The 27,504-nt window shown below is 34.6% G+C and overlaps 2 protein-coding genes and 1 non-coding gene across 3 annotated transcripts; 2 read left to right on the top strand and 1 right to left on the bottom strand.

Annotated features, from left to right (window-relative positions):
- The first annotated feature begins 2,835 nt into the window (after positions 1–2,835).
- On the top strand, positions 2,836–2,909 carry TRNAI-UAU (transfer RNA isoleucine (anticodon UAU)). Its single transcript has one exon. It is a non-coding gene; the product is annotated as a tRNA-Ile (tRNA).
- A 6,610-nt stretch (positions 2,910–9,519) lies between these two features.
- On the bottom strand, positions 9,520–23,133 carry LOC112019204 (serine/threonine-protein phosphatase BSL3; the record flags this gene model as incomplete). Its single annotated transcript, XM_065777600.1, is given in 16 exon segments — positions 9,520–10,249; positions 10,989–11,128; positions 11,221–11,356; positions 12,210–12,285; positions 12,381–12,580; positions 12,664–12,762; positions 12,859–12,943; positions 14,827–15,065; positions 16,005–16,175; positions 16,281–16,518; positions 16,623–16,884; positions 17,682–17,861; positions 20,652–20,733; positions 20,823–20,924; positions 21,535–21,604; positions 23,034–23,133. Coding segments are annotated over 16 exon segments (2,264 nt in total), but the record flags the coding sequence as incomplete, so codon positions are not given.
- A 400-nt stretch (positions 23,134–23,533) lies between these two features.
- Positions 23,534–26,964, top strand: LOC136069275 (serine/threonine-protein phosphatase BSL2-like). The gene is made up of 9 exons (XM_065777583.1): positions 23,534–23,552; positions 23,642–23,702; positions 23,831–23,909; positions 23,999–24,078; positions 24,180–24,274; positions 24,433–24,532; positions 25,962–26,031; positions 26,642–26,743; positions 26,833–26,964. Exons 1-9 carry the CDS (start codon positions 23,534–23,536, stop codon positions 26,947–26,949), a joined length of 723 nt encoding a protein of 240 aa, XP_065633655.1. The 3' UTR covers positions 26,950–26,964.
- Positions 26,965–27,504: the final 540 nt, after the last annotated feature.

Below are 27,504 nucleotides of genomic sequence, written 5' to 3' on the forward strand. Positions count from 1 at the left end.
ATTACGTAACTTAGAAGTAAATTTGTTCTTTTATTAATATCTATTTTAAGGGATCAAGTTTATGCTGCATTTGTTTTGAAGTAAAATGTTCTATGGAAAATATTTTTACATCTCCAAGTGTTTTTGCATGTAAAATTTGGTCAAACTTATGAAATATTTTTTGTTGACCATAATATCCTTTATTAAAAGTCGTAAATTGTTTTACCTTTAAAAATTTGGTAAAACATTTTAACAAAATGCACAATGACTTCCCTTCGTTCAATTGGTGGCTAAGTCATCACTTCGGTGGGCTATGCAGCTAATGTTGGCAGTCCGATGGTCTGAGTCGCCGCTCTAGCAAAGAGTGTCGACAGTTCAGTCACTAGAGTTATCATTTCAACAACTGGTGCCGAGTACCATGGTCAGAGTCGCTGCTCTAATTATTGGTGTCTGCAGTCTGGTTATCAAAGACACCATTCTAGCAACCAATGTTAAAGGTCTAATAATCGCAATCGTCATTCTAGCCATCGATATTGGTGGTCCGATCACTAGAGAAACCGCTCTGGCAACGGCCACTAGCAATCCAGTCATCAAAGCCACCGTTTTGTCTAGTTTTGTCGTTTTGACGGTTCGATCATCGAACCTCTGGCACCTACGGGTTCAGTGGTCGAGCCGCTGCTTCAGTGATCAGTGCTATTGGTTTAGTCATCAAAGTTGCTGTTCCAATGATCAATGCTGGGTTCGGTGGCTAGAGCCACCACTCTAACAGTTGTGCCAGCAGTCCGATCACTAGAGACACCATTCCGGCGACCAATGTCGAATGTTCAATAATTAGAATTGCTATTCTGGTCATCAGTGCTGGCGGTCACTAGAGAGACTACTTTGGCAACAGTTGTCGGCAATTCAGTCGTTAGAGCCACTATTCTAGCAACTAGTTCCAACGGTTCGATCATTGGACCTATGGACTAGCGGCTCTAGTAATTGAGCCACCAATTTTGGTGGTTTGCTTGAAAACTTTTACTTGTCATAAAAAAACACTTGAAAATATTTTACTAAAAATATTTTGATAGCTTTTCATTAGGTTAATATTTTGATAATTCCACCATTAGATTACATGTTTTTATTTGCTTTTACCATCCATGTCAAATTTCATGTTAATTGGAGTTATTTGCTCTTTAATTAATGGTGTCAATACACTTTTAGTCCCTACATTTTACACTTTTTTCATTTTGGTCTCTACATTTTATTTTTACCACTTTTAGTCCCTAAAATAATTAACGCGTGACATTTAAGTCCTTTCCGTCACCCAACTAACAACAAATCACAAACCCTGAAAATAAGAATAGAAAATTAAACTATAAATCCACGTCAAATTAAACATGAACAAGAAACTAAACATGAAAACAAAATTAAAACAAAAAAGAAAAAAAAATTAAAATCCAGTTCAACTTCAACAAGAACTCTAAAGAACACAAATTCAGATTTAAACATAAAAACACATGCCCAGATTTTCTAGCATTTTCTTGCCCTTTCTTGTCAACCAAACACAAAACACAAACACAAACTAATTTCCAGCAAGAACAAAAACACAAACACAAACCCAGCAACAGATCTTCCTTGTCAACCAAACACAAAAGCAACAAACACAAACCCAGCAACTGACGACGATGAGGACGAAGACGTGGAGAAGCTTCTAGAGCCGTTCACGAAGGACCTTCTCATGGCTCTGATCAAGAAGGGAGTGAGCAAGCACCCGGACTTGATTGAAATCGTGCGTGAGCTCGCCAATGCAAACCCCGCCCACCGCAAGATCTTCATCCACAACCTCGACTGGGACACCATCGTCGAAACCCTCACCTTCGTCTTCAGCAAGTACGGCGAGATCAAGGATTGTAAGGCGATCACTGACCGCGTCTTCGATAAGTCCAAAGGCTACACCTTTATTCTCTTCAAGCACCGGAGTGGCACTCGGAAGGCTCTTAAGCAGCCCTAGAAGCAGATCGGCAATCGCACCACCCAATGGTCGAGACCCATAGCCACACCCATCAGTTGCTGATATTTGAACATAAACACAAGATCACAAATTCAAATTTTGAAAAGAAACAAGCACCAAGAGAGAGAGAAAAAGAGGGTCATGGATCTGAAAAGGAAAAGAAAAACAAAGATACAAACACAAATAGAGCAAGTAAATTTCTGGGCAATCAAACATGTTTAGGGAAGAACATGAAGAATATGAACAATCATGTTCTTCCAAAAAACTAAAGATTTTTTTTTTTAATTTTAATGTTTATTTTTAATTTAATTAATTAATGTGTGTGATTATATTATTTTTTTTATTCCACCATTTGCCACGTCAACTTTTGATGTTAGTTGGGTAATAGAAATGACCTAAAATATCACGCGTTAATTGGTTTAGGGACTAAAAGCAATAAAAATAAAATGTAGAGACCAAAATGAAAAAAGTGCAAAATATAGGGACTAAAAGTCCATTTACGCCTTAATTAATTAAATCATATTGTAAATTTAATTTTAAAATTAAAAATACTTGAAATTTAAATATTATATGATGAAATAGTTACTTTCTCCAGTGATCTTGATATTTTACAAACATGAAAAGTATAAACAATACAATGTAATCCAATTGTTAATTTATTAAAATACCCATTTCGTAAAAAATTATGAAGCGGTGTAACTTTAACATGATTTTTATTTTTTTCTTTGATATTAATTGAATTCTGAAAATATTTTAAATTTACGCATCATTTGTCATCGATCATTGTGCGCATGGGCCGTAGTACTGGAAACTAGATAACAACCTCGCTTCTTAAAGAAATAAATACGAAAACCTAACATCACGGTCCCGTAGCTCAGTTGGTTAGAGCGTTGGTCTTATGAGCCGAAGGTCGCGGGTTCGAGCCCCGCCGGGACCACCTCTTCTCTAATCAGTGTGCGGGTTTTGTATTTTTGAGAACAAAAAAAAAAAATTTGTAAAAAATTTGTTCTAAAAAATACAAGGCTGAGAGTATGTTTGGATTGAACTTATTGTTGTTAAAACTGAAAACACTGTAGCAAAATAAATTTTAAATGTGTGAATAGTACCGTGTGACTTATTTTTAATATTTTTTATTATATAAACAGTGCATGAACAGTGCGTAAACCGTATACACACTGTTTATGCACAGACTTTTTGTCCCCCAAAGTCAAAAAATGCAGCAAAAAAAAAAAAAAAAAAAAAAAAGAGGAAAACGCGTTTGCTGAAACACAAACGCGGAATCCAAACCCCACCTGAAGCAAATTTTTTCTTTGCAAGCGTTGAGTATATAAAATAAAACAACCAAGGAACTGTATTTAGTAATTTGTATTCGTTGTAGTGCCCGAGTATTTTATCATTATCTTAGACATCATTTTTATTTATTAAATGTAGCAGGACCCTTGGCATATTTCAAATTAATGAAAAGTTTGGATAAACTTCATATTTGATTCCTATCTTTTACAACATATTTTAATTTTGTCCATAACCTTTGAATTGTGTCAATTTAATCCCAATCCTTTTAGTTTCGTGTCAATTTAGTTACTGTTGTTATATCTTGGATGAAAATTGATGACATGTCAAACGGCTAAAATAAAATTTTAGTGTATTGTCACATCAACGAAAGCTAACTTTTTATTTTAGTCATTAAATGTGTCATCAATTTTCATCAAAAAAATAATGGTAATGACTAAATTGACATGATATTGAAAGATTATGAACTAAATTGATACAATTGACAAAATTGAAAAGTTATGGATCAAATTGAAATATGATATATAGGATAGGGACTAAATACGTAATTTACCCAAAAAGTTTCTATGGAATCCCTATCCTTGAGACTATACTAGAAAAGGAAAATATTATATGGAATGTCTTCCAATTAGTCACTTCATACAAACTGGTAACTTTTGTGAGGAGCCCATTTGAAAATTGCTGGATAGAACAGGTGAATAGTATGCTGTTCTGAACAAAATTAGTATGGTAAAGCCACAAGCATTTTGTTTCTTAACCCGCTTGACACTTTGTTTAGGCTTTTTGTTTCCACAACTCCAGGGCCTTATATGGGAAAAGGAACTCAAAAGTTGTTACCTATATAACTGTCAACTAACTAGGCATGCCAATACATAAATATGATATGCTACGTGCATTATCACAGGTGACCAATTTCCGAAACGACAGTGTCTTGCTAATTGCGTAGTAGCCTTTGAAAATATACCAAGAAAGTGTAATCCCAGTGAAAATGATTAAAACAAAGAGATCATTATTTAAAGTTAATGTCATTTTATTTTGCAAGTAAATTGTATTTCTTATTGGTCAATTGTAGTTTCTAGGCGTAAATGCACTTTTAATCCCTACATTTGGCTTTTTTCTATTTTAGTCCTTACATTTTAATTTTACCACTTTTAGTCCCTAAACCAATTAACACGTGTTATTTTCATCCTTTCCGTCAATCAACCAACAGAAATAGTTGAGGTGGCAGCATGAGAAATTAAAATATTATAAAAATGCCACATCACCCATGACACATCAACATATAAATTTAAAAAATTAATTTATTAATTTTAACAAAATTTAAAAACATAAAAACATAATTTAAAACATCAAAAATACATCAAAAAATCAAACCCAAGAACACAAATTCAAAATTAAACCCAAGAACATCCATCATCAGCCCACAACCCAGAAAATCAATTACCTTCTTCTTTCACTCAGCCACAAACACCACAAACACCAATTCCGTCACCACCAACCACCAAACCAACCAACCAACCACCACCACTGAAAATCCTTACCACCACCGAAACACCCACAGACCCACTGCAACACTCACAAACCCACTAAATCTGACCCATACATCAATTAAATCTGACCCAAACTTTGACCAATCGCCACCCAAATCCATGGCCACCTCCGTAAACCCACAATGAACCCATCCCCACCACCACCATAGAAACCCCCACCGCCACCACCATGAATCTGCAAATGCACCGATACCCATAACAAAAAATCAAACCAAAACCAAAACCCAGTCTGAGAGACAGAATCGGAGTTAGAGAAATAGAGAAGAGAGAGAATTGGAGAGTGAAAGAAGAGAGAAGGGTTGTTGTTCCCAGCCACACACCGCACGCCGTCGACGCCGATCCCTAGCCCACAACCCATAACCCATATGCTACCATGGCCCGTGACCACTCCACCACTACGCCACAACCATCGAACCACCTTACAACCCAGCAAAACCCATGCCACAAAACCCACAACCCACTACCCCACAACCCACAACCCTCGTGCCACCAGCACAGCGTCGCCACCATCGAGAGAGATTGGCAAAGAGAGCCCTAATTTGATGAGAGAGGTTTGAGTTTTTAGAGAGAGAGAGTTGATAAAACCCAGCCAACAAATCCATGACCCAAAGAGAGAGAGTCCAAGAAAGAATACAGAAGAAAGAAGAGTGAGAGAAGAATTTAATTGATTTTCTGGGTTGTGGGCTGATGACGAATGTTCTTGGGTTTAATTTGATTCAATGGGTTTAATTTTGAATTTGTGTTCTTGGGTTTGATTCTCTGATGTATTTTTATGTTTTAAATTTTGTTAAAATTAATAAATTAATTTTTTAAATTTATATGCTGATGTGTTATGGGTGATGTGGCATTTTTATAATATTTTAATTCCTCCAACTGCCACCTCAGCTATTTCCATTGGTTGATTGACAGAAAGGACGAAAATAACATGCATTAATTGGTTTAGGGACTACAAGTGGTAAAATTAAAATGTAGGGACTAAAATTTTTATAAAAAAAAAAAAAACCAAAATATAGGGACTAAAAGTGCATTTACGCCTAGTTTCTATTTTAGGTCTTACTATTCAATTAGGTTTATTAATATTTTTATTTACAGCGGGTTGGACTTAGAATTAATGAAAAAGATGTGTAGTAAGGGGATCCTTTTAAACTTAGGGTTTGTTTGGTTGGAGGGATGGAAAAGTAGGAGGATAGAAAATGAGAAAGTGATAGAAAAATGGGAAAATAAAAGAGATTTAGTTTTCCCTCATATGTGTTTGGTTGGGATGATGGAAAAGTGAAAAGATGAAAAACTCATTTATTTGGTTGAAAAGAAAAAAGAGAGGATGAAAAATAAAATTGGTATAAATTGACTCATATGCCATTATTAAAAAAATTGTGCTCAATTAAAAAAAAAAAAATCATACCAAGTTTACTAAAACAAAAATCATGCCCAATTAAAAATAAAATAAAAGCAAAAAAACAAAAAAAAAAACAAAAAAACAAAAAAAAACAAACAAACAAACAAACCATGCCTACTTAAAAAAGAAAAAGAAAAAGATTGATGAAGGTAGATGATGTAACTAATGTTAAAGAAAGGGGTTAATTTTGTAAAAGCAATTAGTTGAACCAATAGCCAAGTTTCCACCGTGTTTTCTCTTCATTTTAGAGAGACTTATTTTTGGTGGGTTAAGGGAGAAAATGTATTGGCCCACAAAAAATCCTTCCACTTTTCTCTCTTTACCAAACAACCCTAAAACCTATTTTCTCTGCTTTCTTTTCTATCCTTCCTATTTCACTTCTAACCAAACACAGTCTTAATGTGAAGAATTACAAAGTCAATTTCCTTACTAGAATCTTGACCACAAAATTTATTTACACTGTGTTTGGTTGGGGGAATAATAGGGAGGATGGAAAACAAAGGAAGGAAAATAAGGTGGAAAACAGTGTTTTCCACTGTTTGGTATACTGAAGAAAATACTGAAAATGGAAAACCCAGGAGAAAATTTTCTCTCCTAGGCCCACAATTTGCATCCTCCCAAATCAAGAGGAAAATTTTGGAGAGAAAACTGCTCTCACCTTAGAATTACACAAATGCCCTCTCCCACCTACCCTCTTCACAAACACAACGGCTATTGTGGAATCAAGTAAAAAAAAATAGAGAGTGAGAGCTGGAGAAAAAAAAAAGAGAGAATGAGAGCACTAGTTGGAATGTTCTTGAATGAGGGAGGAAAAGAAAGAAAAGAAGGGGGAGATAAAGAGATAAGGACAAACATGTATGCAAAAAAAAAAAAAAAAAAAAAAAAAAAACAAAGAGCAAGAGCTGAAGACAAAAAAAAATAGAGAATGAGAGCACTTCTTGAATGAGGGAGAAAAGGAAAGAAAAGAAGGGGGAGATAAAGAGATAAGGACAAATGTGTATAGAGGAAGAAAAAAAAACCAAAGAGCAAGAGCTGGAGACAAAAAATAGAGAATGAGAGCACTTCTTGAATGACGGAGAAAAAGAAAGAACAGAAGGGGGAGATAAAGAGATAAGGAAAAACGTGTATGGAGGAGGAAAAAAAGAAAAGAAAAGAAAAATGTATAGATGAAACAAAATAAGAGAAAGAGAAATAACATAAAGAATAAAAAATCCTAATTGAGAAATGTTACCACAATATTTTCACAATAAATTTTAAGTAACAGATTGTTATAAGTTAATATTGGTGAGTAAAAAAATAATTTCAATAGTGGGTTCAAATTAGAACTGGTAACAACTTTCCACAAAAATTTTATTGTGAAAGTATTGAGAAAAATATTATGGACGTAACACTTTTCATTGAAAAATATAATTGTTGGTAAATTTTATATTATTTAATGAGTACAAATAAATCTATTTCTTACCTATTATGTAACAAGGGTATAATAGTCAATTTATATGAACTACATTTTCTATCCTCCCATTTTTCTTTTCAACCAAACAAAAGAGTTTTCCATGCTCCCCACTTTACCATTCCTCCAACCAAACACACATGAGGGAAAACTAAATATTTTTTATCCTCTCATTTTTTCACTCTTCCAACCAAACAGACCCTTAGTGCAATGAAATTTTAAATGACATAAGACACTCCTTTTCCAAGCAAAAGAAACGAACTGCAACTACTACCAAGCAAATCAAGATCGCAGCTTTGGATTAAAGGATCAAGGAAGGTCACACTTAAGCAAGACTCATCCTATTTTCCTAATGGACTGAGTCATAGTTTCAAATCCCTCAAGAGCATGGTTGTCAAAATCACGATCTAGATCATAGGATCGCACAATTTTACGATTCTACCTCACCAAAACGTTTAGAATCGCACTGGATTGTAAAAATTGTAGAATCATACGTAGGATTATAGGATCGTATGGGATCCTATCGATTCTACCAAAAATATAATTTTTTTTTTTAATGGGATAAATCTTTTGTTTTGATGAAGTTTTAAGGGTTTTTATTTTTCCATATTGTGATGGTATGACTTTTTATTTTTTATTTTATGAAATTATGTCAATCTAAGCAAATATTTTCTAATTTCTAGTTCACTTGTAATCGAAATGAAAGAATGCTTCATCATTTCTAAATGAAGAATTTGATGTTGGCTTTGCTACATTTTAAGTTATAATATTGTTAAATTTGTTTAATCGATATAATAATTTGTCTAATATTACTAAAATATTTTTTTTATATATAATTTTATCAATTATGCTTATATTTGTATATTGATTGATTGATTTTTTTGAGCATGCATGCTCTTTAATTGTTGTTAAATGTTATAACTTGAATAGTTGAGTGTGAAATTGTATCTTAATGTCTTTTACAACTCTAATATACAAATATATAATGTCTACATAGATGATAAAATGAATGATGATGATTAGGAATTTAAAACGGTAGTTATAAGAACCTTAGAATGTGAATAATTAAATGTTCACTTCACCTTAATATTCATTTTGCTTTTAGATTTCATATTGTAGTTAACTAGTTTCCATCTGCTAACTTATTTTGAATTTCAAATTTGGAACTTAGAAATATTTTCCATATGTTCTAATAAATATTTTAATATTTGGTTGCTAATTAAATATTTATTGAACTTTTTAGATATATTGGGTCAAAACTTAAATATATTTGTTTTATTAATATAGACTTAGCAATATATAATATGCAAATTACATCATTTGATGCAAATTTAAGTTTTTTTTTATAGATAAATTTATAATTTACGTGATTATTCAACGTACAAAGCCATTATCAATGTTTTTTTTTTTTTGCTTTAAATCTAAAAATATGTAAGATCTTACGATTCACGATCTAATCCTACAATCTTCAATCTCACCTATCTTCAACGATCCTACGTAGAATCCCAATTTTAACAGACAACCTTGCTCATGAGGCAAGCCTGTCGGTATCACTGTTATGTGTTACTTTTAAATTTCCAAGCCCACGGACCTCTCTATTTCCACAACAGGAGGGATTTTAGACGTTGGTAATAAACATGAAGAAATTAGGGGTTTCTCGGCTTCATCAAAAAAATAAATAAAAAAAAAAAAAAAAAAATTTGAGAAGCGAAATAATAAAAATAAAAAAATCTATTGTGTACTGCATTTTGACAAGCACATTGCATTTGCGTGGAAATCAAAATCAAACTGCTTGTCAAACTTGAAAAGAGAGAGAGAGAGAATAGCATAGAAAAAACAAGACTACAACATCACAGATAAATAAAGCTAAAGCTACATCTCTAATTCTTTGCAATAGAAAACAAGATACAACATTCTATGGCCAAAACTTCATATTTTTCATGTAGCGGGCAAAAACGTTTCTTATCTTCACACAGAAGTTACATTGTACAAAGCAGAGATGAAAATTACACAAAGCAACACCTCTATGATACACGGATGCCCACAATGATTATATATCTCACCATCACATATAAAGACCTCGTGTCCTCTCAAAAGAGAACAAATAATAGGCCTAAAACAAGAAATAAAAATAATATAATTAATGAGAAAAATACCCATCACTACCAACCCATAGGAAGAAACAACCAAGACTGACCTCTACCTGCCTGTGGCTCAATTTACAAAGGGGGGGCTCGACCCATATTGTAACTTTCAAGTTTCAGCACATCAAAGAAAACCTACAGCCGCCTGCAACCTGGTTCTCCAAACTCGCATCTTCATGTTAAGGTCCACCAACTGTGTGGCGAGAAACCCAAAATTCAGAAAGCCTTCCAATTTTCTTCAGGGAACCAAGATCACAAGTACGGAAATTCCTGTCATATGTCATCATTCTCTATACAGAAATGCAACCCCACATGGTAGCATACGCGTGAAAGTAACATAGGGAAACAATTTGGACCAATATATTATATCCAAGCAAGAGAGCCTCGATCATTTGTTACTTGAGGACGGCCTCTAGTTGGTGTTGGAGGTCTGTTAGCATTCAGCTCCTGATCTCATTCAAAAAAAGAGTAGAGGAGGATTAATACCAAAACAATGTAGCAATTTTAGGTCGTGCACATACACATATGTTCAATTTGCACCCCTACTGTAAGTCTGTAACTTGCAACTAATACTACACCATCTAATACCTTTAACAAATAGTATTTCATCAAATCTATTACTAGAATATATGCGTTCTCCAAACCCATCAAGCTTGATGATCAATGATTAAGAACCCTCTCATTTATAAATTCTTCAAAATAAAAAATAATTAAAAAAAAAATTACTAGATGCATGAATATATGAATTGGGTAGTAAATAAGAATAAATTTATATGAAATTTAGTGTGCATGATAACGAAAAGCATGCAGAGAACATAAATTGCATAGGTGGAATTGACTAAATATTAATATGATGTGAACTATAAAGTGATGGAATGATTTTTGTTATAGTTACACCAAGTATAACTTACTCCTAACATGCACGCGCACATATAAAGATCAACTTACACATGGTGTAACCACTAAAAAAAAAACTTCAAGTTAACATTTTATAGATGAGATATCTATCATCTTAAAATTTTGCAAGCATGAAAGGTATAAGAAGAGAATGTAATCCACCCATGAATTTGTCAAAATAAACATCCAATAAAAAAATAGTGTAACATTACCAAAAGTTAAACCAAGTGCAATTTGAACCCAACCTTCTATACACACACACACACACACACACACAAAGAGGCATCACCTGCATCCATGTATCTTCTATATGACGTTCCGGTGAATTTTCTGGCGATGAAACTGCTGGTGGCAAGGGATGAATAAGTTTTGGAACCACCACCAAATCTCTACCCAAAACTAAGATTGCTCCTGCATTATTCGCAGTACCTGTCGAAAGGGGCAAGGGCCAAACTTAAAAATGTTAAATCATCTAAGGAGCTTAAAAAATGCATAAATAGTCACAAAGACCAGGAACGTACCACAGTAGTTGGTAGCTGAGAAAAGTGTAATCAAATGTCCCTGGGCAAAACGCTCAAATCCATCCATTACACATTCATGTGCTCGTACGATCAACTGAAGATCATTGTTGTTGCAGAATTCCATGACACGATCAGGCTACAACAGCAAACCCTTTTAATGAGCATAACACGCAGACACAAACTTAACTAATAATTAATAAGATTAGAATTCAAGACCTATCCCAAATACACACAACCTGCTTATGACCTAAACCCGGTGGGGGGGGATTGGTGATGTGGAAGATAAATGGAAGCATTTTCTAATATAAGTAATAAAATTTTATTAAAATAGAAGAGAAACCTCACTCTGTTCACAGCCAGTCTCAAGTTCCGAAAAAAAAGATGAGGGTTGTGGCAGGTTGACAGCCATCGTAAAATTTAGTCACCTTATTATAATGAAAGAGGAGAAACCTTATGTATACTGGGTGTGTACACAAAGTTTCCCTAAACAATTACATGATCACAGAATTACATATGAAAAGGGGGAGAATCAATAAATGGTTATTGGAAGATATAAAATTAAATTAATGAAAACTTAGAACCTCCTTTCAGACAAAATCACCAAAACTACATTATGATTGAAGTACAGCCTAGATATAGAATCTAGTACCCAAATCATTATTGTACTTCCATTACAGCCACAAAATTTGCTAATAGTATCAACATCCTACAAATAATTGAAATTGATCAACAGATATTGGCTTCAATGTATCCAGTGATATCCATATCTTGAGAACTATCAACACAGACATTAATCTCAAGCCTCTTACAAACTTGTTAAATGTGCTTTTACTTTTAAAACCTTTGACACAAGTTGGAATCAATGTATTCAAACATACTCTCATTTTGGAATATATCAACACATAAATCATAGGACACTTCTTTCAACATATACTTGAAAGGTAGTGTGCTTCATAAAACGACAGTAGAAGCTATAAAACAAGACTCACCCCAAAAGTAACTAAACCTGGACCTCTGGCATTAGGTCGCAATCCTTCCACACTGTCATTTTCTGTCGGGTCAGACCTGAGGAGAAAGCATATTAAAATGCCATTGATGAATCAACAAGACTCACGAACATTATCACACACCAAACTGAAACAGCTTAGACATTCACTGACCACAATAAATCCATAAGCACGATTGAGCCTGCTTCCATTGTAATTGGACGCTGAAGATTCTCAATCTGTTCCACATGATTTATAGATCGACCAATACCACCATGCATACAGATGATTTTCTTTTCAATTAGAGCTGCCAGCGGAAGCCAATTGAACAATCGGTTTATCCGATGCCATGCCCATATTCCATCTCTCTCACCCTGTTCAGCAAGTTACAAAGTTGTTAGCTCCAACCAGTTGATGCAAGATAGCACAGACATTATTTAATGCATTTAATATATACCATGCGCTCAATGCACTCAATCCGAAAGCCAAAAAGAGCATTAATATCTGCAGCTTCATGATTCCCACGAATTAGATGTACATTGTGTTGATACTCCACCTGCAAAATTGATATAAGTTACATAATTCTTGGACCATCAAGTTCCAAGACAAAGTGATAGGAATGCATCAAAAACATAATTAACACAAAAACTACCTTCAAAGCAAGCAGGAGAGTAATGGTTTCCAGGCTATGCTGACCTCGGTCAACATAATCTCCTAAGAAGAGATAATCGATATATCTGATAGTCAACCATACAAAATCAGCATAATGGGAACAAAGTGTCCAAGTATAGACTTGTCTATAATGCAAAGCAGTGAGCTAAACTAATATCACTCTATTGAAAAAAGAGCCAATGATTTACTGATAAAAACATAAAAAGAACAAGCTAACATCCATGATCTAATGAGATGCTTTAGAAACATAAATGAACTGAGACTGTGAAGACCAAAGATGCGTGGATGTTGAATAGCGCGATAAAAAGAAGATTGCTTCCAAAAATATTTTCAAATCCAATGGGTATTGGAGTAATGCAGAAATGCTTTTGATGGACATGACCAACCAACATGGCTCCAGCCTCTTTAAATTAGAAAACACTGAACATTTCGTAAGAGGTATTTAATCGTTTTTAATTTGCGTTCTTCTGTATCATATTTAGCCCATCCTTTAAATTAGAGACTCCTACTTGATATGAGTCCTGGCTAATCTATTCTTGTTTGAGATTATTCCAAGGTTTGTTCAGTTGTAGAAAGTTCAAAGTTCTCTGTCCAAGTAGAAGTTTCTAATTTAATTTATATAGTTTTGCTTCTGTATGAACTATCTTGTTAACAGGAACTAAGTCTGTTCATGAAATCCATTTTGCAGAGTACGAACCATTTTGATGGTGAGACCAGTAAATTCTTCAAGGTAAGATGCTACAAGCCAATCATCAAACTTTGAGGTTCTCTCTCTTCTTCTTTAGACTTCTACTAGTTCAGATTTGGAGATTTCTCCTTTATTGATATCCAGAACTAAGCAGTCAATTTTGAACGCACAGCCACCCATCTTTTTGAAACAATCTCATTCCTAAGACCATCCTTTGATCACAAACCCCTAACCTTACTGTTATACAGTTGTTATTCTTGAAAACCGTTAAATTTCCTCCCCAAAAATCCATGCAACTTTCTCCTCTTTATTACACCCCATAACCCCTAAAATACTTTTTCAATCCAACCTTTACTCCTGATATGCCTTAATTCTACCTTCCCTTCCACAAAACTTATAAGCAAGGCACTAGGTCACCTACATTGTTTGTCAGCAATCCCTGATCATTATTTTTAAGTGCTGTCCTATAGCTGCACATCTTGTCAAAATCAAGAATCCGCCCTCGGATTATTTGCATCCATGACCAAGTTTCATGCTTGCTATAAATTTGGGACTTGATTCACGTTCCTTAGTAGAGACCATTATCTTAAACCCACATAGATTTTCACAAACTGAACTCACTTTTCAGGTAAAATATTTCAGAATAAACTTTTGGGGCTCGGGGAAGGAGTTGAAGTAAGCTGTAAACTAAATAGATGAGTTTTTTTTTTTTTTTTTTTTTTCCAAGATAAATAATGCTTAAAAAAGTGGGTTATCTTAGTAGACAATAATCTTAATTTCCTAAAGCAATACTTGATTTTTTTTTGTACCACAAGGCAGGTAATTCTAAGTCTCTACTCTATCAATAATACATGCCTTAAGTCCAACAACCAAGTTACCCACAGCACATAAGCTCAGTGTCAAGTTTGTATACCAATAAATGATACACACAAAGGCTAGTGCAGGAATAATCATAGGGAACCCTGAAAGTGCCAAAACAAGGTAAAAAGTAAGAAGACAGAGATATAACGAAATATTTCCGTCACATTTCAGCTCTCAGGGTTTAATCTGCCACCCAGTCTATATGCATAAATTTGAGCCCCAAGTTCACTGTAATGCTCCATAACATAAGTTACATATGCACCCAAAGGGTCTTGAACCCATGTCTTTACCCTCCACCTGTTCTTAAAGGGGAGGAAGTGCTATTTGGGCTAGAGTTCATTGGCCCATATGAACTACTATGCTTGATGCAAAAGATTTTTAACTAATCAGATAACTTACGCGATATCCCCAGCAGTTGAAGGTGATCCATATTCATCAAAAAGGCGCATGAGATCCCCAAATTGCCCATGCAAATCACCAAATATCTTGATGGGAGCCTTGAGCTGTAAAACACTTGGTTCACTTGAAAATATCCGCTCAGCACTGTCACAGAGATCAGCTAATTCATTGCAATCTAAAAAAAATTGTCGGCGAACTGGAGGCTTCCAGCCACGAGGCTTTAGAAGTGCTGCTATGACCTAATAAGATATGGGAAAAAGGAAACTTTAAAAAAAAGAAAAATAAAACAAAGAACATTAATCTTTTATAAGTAAACTTAGATAGCATAAGTGTGAGATAAGGACAAGAGATAGATTGACCTAAAAAATGGTTGGGAGAAGAGTCGCTGATTCTGCAACTTACCCACTGTCTTGATATTCAAAGGGAGACATTTTTTCATAAATAAAATTTAAAGGGTGATACAAATGACTGATATACATATGTATACCCAACAGGAAACATAAACAACATGGAAGCAAAACAAAATAAATCAAAAATATATTCTTAGAGATGTAATCATTAACATGCATCTTGGAATGCATATAAATTTCAGACACTTGATGATGTAGGGCCCACAAGCAAAGAACGATCATGGTTGCAAATTATTTAATTAGTAATTAGGAAGTTCATTCCAAAGCAAGATTTCTTTAACATGCATTTTTTCTTAACAAAAAAACATATTCTTTTTCTATAGATTAATGAAATTCCAATTTTCAACACATCATCAGTATACTACATCAATCTAAAAAGCCATGTAAAAGTAACCACTAAAGCCAAGCAGTTGCAAAGAGATACACATCTTAATGTAGAATTCAGATGATCTCAACTCACCCCAAACTTGTTGCAAACATAAATATTAGCATTCAAACTGAAATCTTTTGAACCATTTGACATGGACATTTTTATTTCCTCTGATTAAACAACAAAAGAAAAGCCATCCAGGTCTCATTTATAGAGACATCAACCCCGTGTAGAGTAAAATATAAGAGTAAACATATAAAATAATAGTAGTAATTTTTCCATCTAATTGTGGTAGGCCGCACAGGTCCAGGTTTATTGTTTCATTATTCTACATCAAAAAAATATGCATCTATTTACAATGATAATTATATTTTAGTGTATAACTAGGTCCATTATACCTTTTTGGGTACACTATTGATGGACATTTGTCGATCTAATAGTTTTCTAGCAGCAGTTGCACTCTCTGGGGTCCCATAACTGACTCGCCTGCCTTCATTTTCAAACTGATCAATTGAAAGCTGTCTGACCATGCCACCTAAAGCTCCACCAGTCTCTGCAGCTACAACAACCTGACAACACATTCAAGAAAACATCAGCAGAGGCACAAATGTACATTTCCATAATAAAATTGGCTTGAGATAATGTTCAAAATATTATCCAAAACTAATACTGACAGCTCTGTGATGCAGCCGAACTCCAGCTGGAGCAATATTATTAGATCCAGTTGAATCAGGCTTAATTAAGGTAGATATCTGTTTTCCACTAGGGGTAGCCTCTGCCCCACGATCTCTGTCAGGCAGTTCAACCTCTCCATTAACTTGCCGTGCCTTGGCAGCGGCCAATGTAGCACTGATAGCCTCTGCTTCTGCTGCTGATGCTTCAACCAAATACTCAACACCTTTGCTTATTCTCCTGCATAAAAATCCACATCCAAATGCTTTTTGAATAAATAAGATAACGAGCTACAAATCAATAACTAACATCCAATGCAAATACAAATTCTATAACTAGCCAACCTCGATCCCATGGCATTTTCTGTGCTTATATCAGTATACATGTCACCATTTATAGGAGGGGCAACTGGATTCCCCAACACAACTGAACCATCAGGAGCTGCTTCAGGCATTGTTTGCCTTGTCCTTTCATCAATGAACCTTCCAGGTAACCGCCCTGCTTGAACATTAGCTGCAGCAGCCGCAGCTGCAGCATGCGAAGCAGCACTTGTTGTTTCAGCAGCAGCCAGGTCTTCAGCAACAAGTAGGTCATCAAGCAACACCCCTATAGGATAAACACAACAACTCATTTTGCCGAAGTATTATCAACTTTGACAATCATCAGCTCACCAACACATAAATACAAGGTGAACTCCACTATCCAAAATAGAAAAGCTTTTAAACATCACCATCCAGAAAAGTGTATTGAGTCCTACATGGAGGACCAAACTCTAAATATTGTTAGCTTGCAAGATAAACACATTTGCTTGCCACAATTTATGACCAAAAAAGAGAGGAAAAGAGTTCAGAAGAACATAGGCACTTAAGGAAATATCTGGTTAGGATAACATTCTGATGCCAAGAATAAAAGAAAGCCATTTAATTCCATATCTCATCCATCATTAATGCAGGTACATTATCCTCCAATACAACCTCCTTATCCAAACTTTCAACATTTTATTGTAAATATTCCAATCCTACCCGTTTCCAATTTTCACCCTAAATCACAGACTGCTAAAATGTGTTCTATATAAAAGTGAAATTCTAATTATTCAGCAACACAGAACCTATTTACCATGGTACTCACTCATTAAAAGCCTAATGTTCAATATCTTTAACCATCATGCAATGGGTTGGAGGAGATTTACCCAACCCAGTCTGGAGGAGAAGACTTTGTCCCACCACTATATCTATGGTGCTTAAAATTGACCTCAAGAACCAGATGAAATGTATTTTACATCACTCAAGTTACTAATGCAATACTTTTTAAGTGGCTTACATTTCTACATTAAGATCAGCATAAGTTAAGTTATTAGAAGACAGAATGATGCAAGATTTGAAATAATTAGATTCATCTCTTACCACCACGTAATCCACCATAAATAAATATTAAGTCACCAACTGCGGCAGCTGCATGCCTGCAACGCCTTGTCAATTCAACTGCAGCATCTCCACCAGCTGCATCAGCACTGTATCTTCCTGTCCTAGGACTAGTAACAACAGATTTTGTATCACACCACACACCTGCTGCAGTATCCAACACTGCAAAAGGGAAGGAAGATGAAAGTTTTGTAAGATATCTTTGGGTGGATCATCTTAAAAAGAGAAAGTAAAAAATAAACTTACTTCAGCATAACAGCAACAATTCTTTTGGTGATACGTGCAACAATCAAACTAAAATTATAATGAATTTCCCAATATTTTTCTACAAGTATACCTCTAGTATTTATTTTAAGGTAGCACAGGGTCATAATTATATATATATATATATATATGTATGTATGTATGTATGTATGTATGTATGTATGTATATATATATTTTTTTTTTTGATAAGTGTCATAATTATATTTAATACGAGCAGTAGAATAAAGCGCAACACTTTGAACAACAAATCTCTACTTCAAACTCACAAAGTTAGTTAGCGTAAGATTAATTTGAAGGGAAAGAGCAGAACTTGCTTAATTTGAAGTTCTTATTCTTGAAGACCCTTTTATGATTGGACTTTAATATCAACCACCTTTTCTACTGTGGACTTTCTAGAGTTGTTGGATTCCTTGAACTTCAGTCTTCTTTGTATCTATTTTTCTTTTTCTTCCCCTTTTTGTTTGGGCTTTTTCTCAGTATACACCCCACGTACTAGGGTTGTGCCCCTTTTTGTGCTCTTTTCTTGATTTTTATTACTTATCCAAAAACATGTCAAAAGAGAACCTATCACTTCAGTTTGTCTTGGAAAGTAAGACAAATCCATCAGACCCTAACAGCGACAAGATAGCACAAGTTGAACAATGACATCTCAATTTTTGTAATGTTCGTTTTTTATTTGTTCACCCCTGTATACTCCCTGTATACTTCGGTGTTCCTCTCTTTTTGATTTCAATGAATCTTATTACTTATCCAAAAAAAAAAAAATGACATCTTAGAAGGAAAAAGAACTATATACAATAACTAACTTTCTAAAACCAACACAATACTGATCATTATAGACAGATATGGAAAAATATACATCCAAGAGGTAAGGGGAAAAGCATGCCTAACAGCATGAGAATCATGAGATCAGAACAATTGGGCACAAAATTAAGGACCAATGGCACACAGAAGAGCATACTAAATCAAATATGACTGCTCTTTTTCTTTTTTTCTTTTTTCTTTTTTCTTTTTGGTTAGTTAAGTCCTATATGACTACTCAGAGAAATTTTCCAAACCCTAAGAGTTGAATATCTGTCCAACTTAAACCTCACTGTCATGTCCTAGAGAAAGCATAATGATCTATACTCACAGTTGGGTAAAGAAAGGGTCAAAATAGAGGCCAGAAACCTCAACATTCTAAATAAAATTTGTATAACTTTCTCTAGATGCACCTCATATGCAATATCGCTTCCATTTTCTCCAATTATGTAATAAGCTGTTAGATTCTCAGCTGAGATAAATTAGTGTCACCCACCTGAAAATATAAGCACCAACAGACCCATGTCCAGCATCTCTTCAATAAACTACCGTCATATTTTTCCACTATCAATCAAGGGTGAAGCTAGGCCCCACCCAAATATCCTTACCCATATGTATGTTCACGAATTTGCTCCCTATGCATATTAGAATTTGACTTTTTTATTTTCTTTCTATATTTTTTTCTATTATACATGATTGGTAGGATATTATTTCCTTCATATGTTAAACTTCATTTAATGAAAATCTTTCTTATTTTTATCAATGTCTCTTAAAGATTCAAAACCTATAAAAGGAAAATAAATGTTAAAAAAAAAAAAAAAAAACCATTATTATTACCTTTCAAAAGTGATAAAAATTATAAAAAATACAATTCACAATGTAATAATTTATTATTCTTAAGTAAACCTGTGTATAAGTAATAAAATATGAGAAGGATTACATGATAATCTCCAAAATTTAAACTGTTTTAAAGTGAAATATGAAATTTCAAGTACATCTAAATTTACAATATAGTGTTAAAAATGCTACAATTTGATTATTTTATGAGTTAATATTAATTAATATCTTAGCATTAGAATTCACATAAGTTGCACTTGAGGTTAGTCTAACTATTAACAACCTTTTTCATATAAATAGTAAGTGGAATCTTGACTTTAAAAAACCAAAAAAATAAAATAAAATAAAATAAAAAAACCCACAAAATGACTTATGCTTGTGTAAAAAACATTTAACAGATAAACACAAAACAAAATTTTTTTTTTTTTGGCATTAAAATATTGCTTCTTATTCACATAAATTGTTTTTTATTATTTAGGTTGGCCTTAAGTATTCATGAGCATGTGTTTGCGGCTTATAAATTTTGCTCCCCATGACATCAAATCCTGGCTCCGCCACTACGCTTAGTTCAATTCAAAACCATTGAAAAAAAACATAAATAAATAAAAATTATAAAAAAATTATAAAAATAAAAATAAAAACACCATTACATTGGTCATATAATCATTGGTTCGCTAAGTATGCTAAAAAAACTTACTATTACACACAAAATTGCTAGCAATAAGTTTTATTTGAGCTCTATCTAGGCAAAGCTGAGTTTACCGGAAGGGGTAGCCCAATCAGCTGGGGACCATCCTAATCAAGCAGAGGTCACTGGTTTGAATCTCCCCTTCCCCCCCCCCTTTTGAGCCAATACTTACTTATCAGGGAAAAAAGCTGGGTCAACATTTTTTAGGTAAAACTTAGTCACAAGCTGAGCTTAAACCAGGCTAAGCTCACAAAAGTTCACCTGACAATCCTAGCAATGCACATTTGACTTATGTTTTAAAAGGCCACTGTCTCAACCATACCAGATCAGAACTCAAGTATGTAAAGACCAAACCAAGTACCTGCAACACTTGATGAGTCTTCCACCATGCGTCCCCCACCAAGTGCACCTCCAGACACATGAAGCCTTGCATTAACAAAGACCTGGAAACATATGTGGCCATGTGATTCATCTTCTTATAAAAATAAATCAGGTAGTCAACCAAACAAAATTTTAAAAAACCAAAACCCACTGCTGCATGCTGATATCTTGGAGATGGTGAGACGCCCGGGGCAATTGCCCACTCCCATCGGCCATCCCTATGTTTAGCAAGTCCATATGCACTTGCTAGTGGCTGCAAGTAATCATGAGAGCAAGAAACAAAATCCAGGTTAACCAAACTTCAAACTTAAGCAGAAAAGGAGTACACTGTTAAATAAGAAACAAGAATTTTGGTAACCAGCTTCAGCAATATTGTGCACGCAACATTAAAACACAATAGCCTTGAAAAAAGAATGAATTCTACAGATATAAATGAGTATTCCTAGACAAATGTGTGTGAGTAATTTAACAACTGATTTTAAAAGTCACCAAACAAAGATCCATTACTTCTCGAATTTTAGCAAAACATATTCTTCATTGAATGGAAAACATTACATCAATATAAATAAACAACTAACACCTAACCATAACAGAACTCAGATTTAACAGGCTCTGAAATAACTATGAGGACACAAATAAAAACACAGTAACATAATAAAAATTAAAATAAGACCTAGCCCATTACATGAATATGAATACAAAAACTACCCCTAAATCCTTTTTTTTTTAAAAAAAAACCTAGCTTCTCACTGCCTGCATCACATCTTAGGCAATTAGAATTGAGTGACAACAAGCCAAGCCAAGTTATGAAATGCTACATACCAAAATTTAAAGATGATGCTAGTTAGAATTTTTTGACTCACCACACTGTTTGCATCCCTTCCTCCACAAAGCAGAAGAAGACCATCAGAGCGTGCACTTGCAGTTGCATACCTAATCAGACATATCGAGTAAATGAGGGCTAAAATCAATAACATGCACAGAAGCTATTCATGAATCATAACATCATTTTCACATGTTCAACAAGTGATAAGCACTTTAAAAAAAGTGTGGATATCATAACCTATTGAGTGTGACAAATGTTTACTGCTTTCTCAATGAGGAAAAGAGAAACTCTTGTGAATAGAAAAATGCATGCACGTGACACAAGAAACACATGTAACACGAGCCAGGACTAACTGTTATCTGAAAGTATAAAATGACAAACAATTATAACAAAGAGTATCTGTCAGGAAACTAAATGCAGTTTCCAAAAGCTATCCTACTGTATCCTTCCAAAAGGTCACAAAATTGTAAGGCTAGAGAAAAAAATTCACATTATATGGCTCTTTATTTTCTAAGCCCTACAGTCCTTCTCGTCCAATTCTAGCAAAAGTCCAATCTCAACTGAAAAGTGTCAACACAGCAAAAAATAAAAAATAAAAAAATAACATAAAAGTTGCAAGGCAGTTAAAGATTGTCTACTTTCTGGACATGAGGTGGTCAGCCATCCATATCATCAATAACTGCCAGCAATTGTAAGAGAAGCACTAACTGAAGTGCCATCCAGTTCAGACCATAGACCAATCAAAGGAATGACAAAAGAACATTCTTGATTCAGCCTACTCCTCTCTTCCAACATTCTAGTATAAACTTGTGCAAACCATCTATAAACTGAACACTGGATTTTGAAACAACATGCAAGGACATGAAACAGCCTTCTTTCCATTTATTCAAAAAACTGGCACCAAAGAAAGTTAGCCCAAAGTCCTAGACCCTAAAAATGCACAAAGTATGGAAAGAAACAATACTAACCACAACTTCTAGATTAGGCGTTTTTAGAAACACAGTCGTATCTTATATTACATTCTATGTCTAGCAAATGAATAGATTAACTTCATTAAAAGCTTTAAATAAATTCGTGTAATTTATCACCACCAAGACTCCATATCTCTAACTAGTAACTTACACAAAAACCGTCACCAGTAAAGTGAATATATTATGTCCAGCTAACCTAAATAAAAGCTTATATATATCAATTGTCTCTAAGTACTACTAAAACTACAATTAGCAATGTGAACATGTTATGTCTGAATGACAAATCATCCCAGTCAAAAACCTAGAAAATCACTTAAACTGTAATTAGTAATATACCCAAGGCTAAAGATGTGTCACAAAATAATGACTAAATGAAGGTCATTCACTTAACAAGCCTGTGCAATTTATTGCTCATTAACACTTTTAAATGCAAAACATACAGCAAATAAACATTATATGCAAAGGTTCAATAAAAAAAAAACTCAGGTAAAGTATTGGATATCACATATAAATGTGACGATTTATAACTTTGTATCTGGGCCCATTCAGAGAGAGAGAGATTTACATGCATGGAGGAGGACCCTCTCCTTCTGGTTCCAACTTTCGCCATTCATATGGCTTGGCAGCTGTGTCCAGTGCCCATACATCAGCCAAAGGCCGCTTCCCTGAAAAGCACACAACAATACTGTTTATGTCCAATTAACACTCAACATATGCATCTCTGGTTTTTTTATGTAACCAATGAACAGTATGAATTTGGTTTATCCCCCCCCCCCCCAAAAAAAAAAAAAAAGATGAGGCTTTCCCTTGTATTGTCGAATCCCAATGAATTCATGCCAAGCAATTATTGCTTTTGTTTTGAATTCCAATGAATACAAGTGGTATAGTAGGCATAGCTTTTCAGATTCTAATAATTCATTGACGTTTCTTTGTTCTTTTGTTATTATTTATGGTGCCAATAAACCTTGTTTTGTTGTTTTATCTAAGTGTTTGATTAACATATGAGCCAAGTATCCTTGAAGCCAGCCTCATAATATGATATGATATATATTTATAATTTACCAAATGGAAATTCCAAATATTGGTTTGTTTTAATTCATGGATTCTTGTTTTCATGAAATTGACCCATTCTTGAATCTTTATTGAATATTAACAATTTTACTTGGATTGCAGGACTAGCAGGTGCTACAGCTGATGTGCACTGTTATGATGTATTAACAAATAAATGGTCTAGGTAAGCCTAGGAATCTCATCTCATCAGCCTATGGCTATACACAACAGTGCGTTATTGGCTACAGTTAAATAGTGCATTTCTACCCTGCTTGAACTTATTTTAGTGCTTATAATAAACCTTTTTTGCAGGATCACTCCCTTTGGAGAACCGCCTACACCAAGGGCCGCCCATGTGGCCACTGCTGTGGGAACTATGGTAGTTATTCAGGTTAGCATGCAGTATATTATCCTTTTAGCGATCATTTTGACCAAGTCACAGTTTTAGTTCTTACTGTAGACTTTCATATTTCGAAACAGGGTGGAATTGGTCCAGCTGGTTTGTCTGCTGAGGATCTTCATGTTCTTGACCTGACACAGCAACGACCGCGATGGCATAGGTAGACTCATAATTTCATAAATATGTGCTTCCTCATTTTTCTCTCTATATATATATATATATTCTGCAATTTATTCATTATGAATGGTTGATATCTTGTAGAGTTGTTGTTCAAGGCCCTGGACCAGGGCCACGTTATGGGCATGTGATGGCTTTGGTGGGGCAAAGGTATCTCATGGCAATTGGTGGGAATGATGGTAATTCACTCCGCATTCAAGCCTCATCTTTTTTTTTTTTTTTGGGGGGGGGGGGGGGATAAACAAAATTCATACTGTTCATTGGTTACATAAAAAAACCAGAGATGCATATGTTGAGTGTTAATTGGACATAAACAGTATTGTTGTGTGCTTTTCAGGGAAGCGGCCTTTGGCTGATGTATGGGCACTGGACACAGCTGCCAAGCCATATGAATGGCGAAAGTTGGAACCAGAAGGAGAGGGTCCTCCTCCATGCATGTAAATCTCTCTCTCTCTGAATGGGCCCAGATACAAAGTTATAAATCGTCACATTTATATGTGATATCCAATACTTTACCTGAGTTTTTTTTTTATTGAACCTTTGCATATAATGTTTATTTGCTGTATGTTTTGCATTTAAAAGTGTTAATGAGCAATAAATTGCACAGGCTTGTTAAGTGAATGACCTTCATTTAGTCATTATTTTGTGACACATCTTTAGCCTTGGGTATATTACTAATTACAGTTTAAGTGATTTTCTAGGTTTTTGACTGGGATGATTTGTCATTCAGACATAACATGTTCACATTGCTAATTGTAGTTTTAGTAGTACTTAGAGACAATTGATATATATAAGCTTTTATTTAAGTTAGCTGGACATAATATATTCACTTTACTGGTGACGGTTTTTGTGTAAGTTACTAGTTAGAGATATGGAGTCTTGGTGGTGATAAATTACACGAATTTATTTAAAGCTTTTAATGAAGTTAATCTATTCATTTGCTAGACATAGAATGTAATATAAGATACGACTGTGTTTCTAAAAACGCCTAATCTAGAAGTTGTGGTTAGTATTGTTTCTTTCCATACTTTGTGCATTTTTAGGGTCTAGGACTTTGGGCTAACTTTCTTTGGTGCCAGTTTTTTGAATAAATGGAAAGAAGGCTGTTTCATGTCCTTGCATGTTGTTTCAAAATCCAGTGTTCAGTTTATAGATGGTTTGCACAAGTTTATACTAGAATGTTGGAAGAGAGGAGTAGGCTGAATCAAGAATGTTCTTTTGTCATTCCTTTGATTGGTCTATGGTCTGAACTGGATGGCACTTCAGTTAGTGCTTCTCTTACAATTGCTGGCAGTTATTGATGATATGGATGGCTGACCACCTCATGTCCAGAAAGTAGACAATCTTTAACTGCCTTGCAACTTTTATGTTATTTTTTTATTTTTTATTTTTTGCTGTGTTGACACTTTTCAGTTGAGATTGGACTTTTGCTAGAATTGGACGAGAAGGACTGTAGGGCTTAGAAAATAAAGAGCCATATAATGTGAATTTTTTTCTCTAGCCTTACAATTTTGTGACCTTTTGGAAGGATACAGTAGGATAGCTTTTGGAAACTGCATTTAGTTTCCTGACAGATACTCTTTGTTATAATTGTTTGTCATTTTATACTTTCAGATAACAGTTAGTCCTGGCTCGTGTTACATGTGTTTCTTGTGTCACGTGCATGCATTTTTCTATTCACAAGAGTTTCTCTTTTCCTCATTGAGAAAGCAGTAAACATTTGTCACACTCAATAGGTTATGATATCCACACTTTTTTTAAAGTGCTTATCACTTGTTGAACATGTGAAAATGATGTTATGATTCATGAATAGCTTCTGTGCATGTTATTGATTTTAGCCCTCATTTACTCGATATGTCTGATTAGGTATGCAACTGCAAGTGCACGCTCTGATGGTCTTCTTCTGCTTTGTGGAGGAAGGGATGCAAACAGTGTGGTGAGTCAAAAAATTCTAACTAGCATCATCTTTAAATTTTGGTATGTAGCATTTCATAACTTGGCTTGGCTTGTTGTCACTCAATTCTAATTGCCTAAGATGTGATGCAGGCAGTGAGAAGCTAGGTTTTTTTTAAAAAAAAAAAGGATTTAGGGGTAGTTTTTGTATTCATATTCATGTAATGGGCTAGGTCTTATTTTAATTTTTATTATGTTACTGTGTTTTTATTTGTGTCCTCATAGTTATTTCAGAGCCTGTTAAATCTGAGTTCTGTTATGGTTAGGTGTTAGTTGTTTATTTATATTGATGTAATGTTTTCCATTCAATGAAGAATATGTTTTGCTAAAATTCGAGAAGTAATGGATCTTTGTTTGGTGACTTTTAAAATCAGTTGTTAAATTACTCACACACATTTGTCTAGGAATACTCATTTATATCTGTAGAATTCATTCTTTTTTCAAGGCTATTGTGTTTTAATGTTGCGTGCACAATATTGCTGAAGCTGGTTACCAAAATTCTTGTTTCTTATTTAACAGTGTACTCCTTTTCTGCTTAAGTTTGAAGTTTGGTTAACCTGGATTTTGTTTCTTGCTCTCATGATTACTTGCAGCCACTAGCAAGTGCATATGGACTTGCTAAACATAGGGATGGCCGATGGGAGTGGGCAATTGCCCCGGGCGTCTCACCATCTCCAAGATATCAGCATGCAGCAGTGGGTTTTGGTTTTTTAAAATTTTGTTTGGTTGACTACCTGATTTATTTTTATAAGAAGATGAATCACATGGCCACATATGTTTCCAGGTCTTTGTTAATGCAAGGCTTCATGTGTCTGGAGGTGCACTTGGTGGGGGACGCATGGTGGAAGACTCATCAAGTGTTGCAGGTACTTGGTTTGGTCTTTACATACTTGAGTTCTGATCTGGTATGGTTGAGACAGTGGCCTTTTAAAACATAAGTCAAATGTGCATTGCTAGGATTGTCAGGTGAACTTTTGTGAGCTTAGCCTGGTTTAAGCTCAGCTTGTGACTAAGTTTTACCTAAAAAATGTTGACCCAGCTTTTTTCCCTGATAAGTAAGTATTGGCTCAAAAGGGGGGGGGGAAGGGGAGATTCAAACCAGTGACCTCTGCTTGATTAGGATGGTCCCCAGCTGATTGGGCTACCCCTTCCGGTAAACTCAGCTTTGCCTAGATAGAGCTCAAATAAAACTTATTGCTAGCAATTTTGTGTGTAATAGTAAGTTTTTTTAGCATACTTAGCGAACCAATGATTATATGACCAATGTAATGGTGTTTTTATTTTTATTTTTATAATTTTTTTATAATTTTTATTTATTTATGTTTTTTTTCAATGGTTTTGAATTGAACTAAGCGTAGTGGCGGAGCCAGGATTTGATGTCATGGGGAGCAAAATTTATAAGCCGCAAACACATGCTCATGAATACTTAAGGCCAACCTAAATAATAAAAAACAAT

Source organism: Quercus suber, unplaced genomic scaffold (genome assembly GCF_002906115.3).
Source record: "Quercus suber isolate HL8 unplaced genomic scaffold, Cork oak 2.0 scaffold_160, whole genome shotgun sequence".
NCBI lineage: Eukaryota > Viridiplantae > Streptophyta > Magnoliopsida > Fagales > Fagaceae > Quercus > Quercus suber.

What these genes read in the sequence shown, in the direction of transcription:
- LOC136069275 (XM_065777583.1), top strand. An exon ending in GAACTATGGTAGTTATTCAG is followed by an intron (nt 23,910 to 23,998) that starts GTTAGCATGCAG and finishes ATTTCGAAACAG; the next exon opens with GGTGGAATTGGTCCAGCTGG. An exon ending in CAAGATATCAGCATGCAGCA is followed by an intron (nt 26,744 to 26,832) that starts GTGGGTTTTGGT and finishes ATATGTTTCCAG; the next exon opens with GTCTTTGTTAATGCAAGGCT.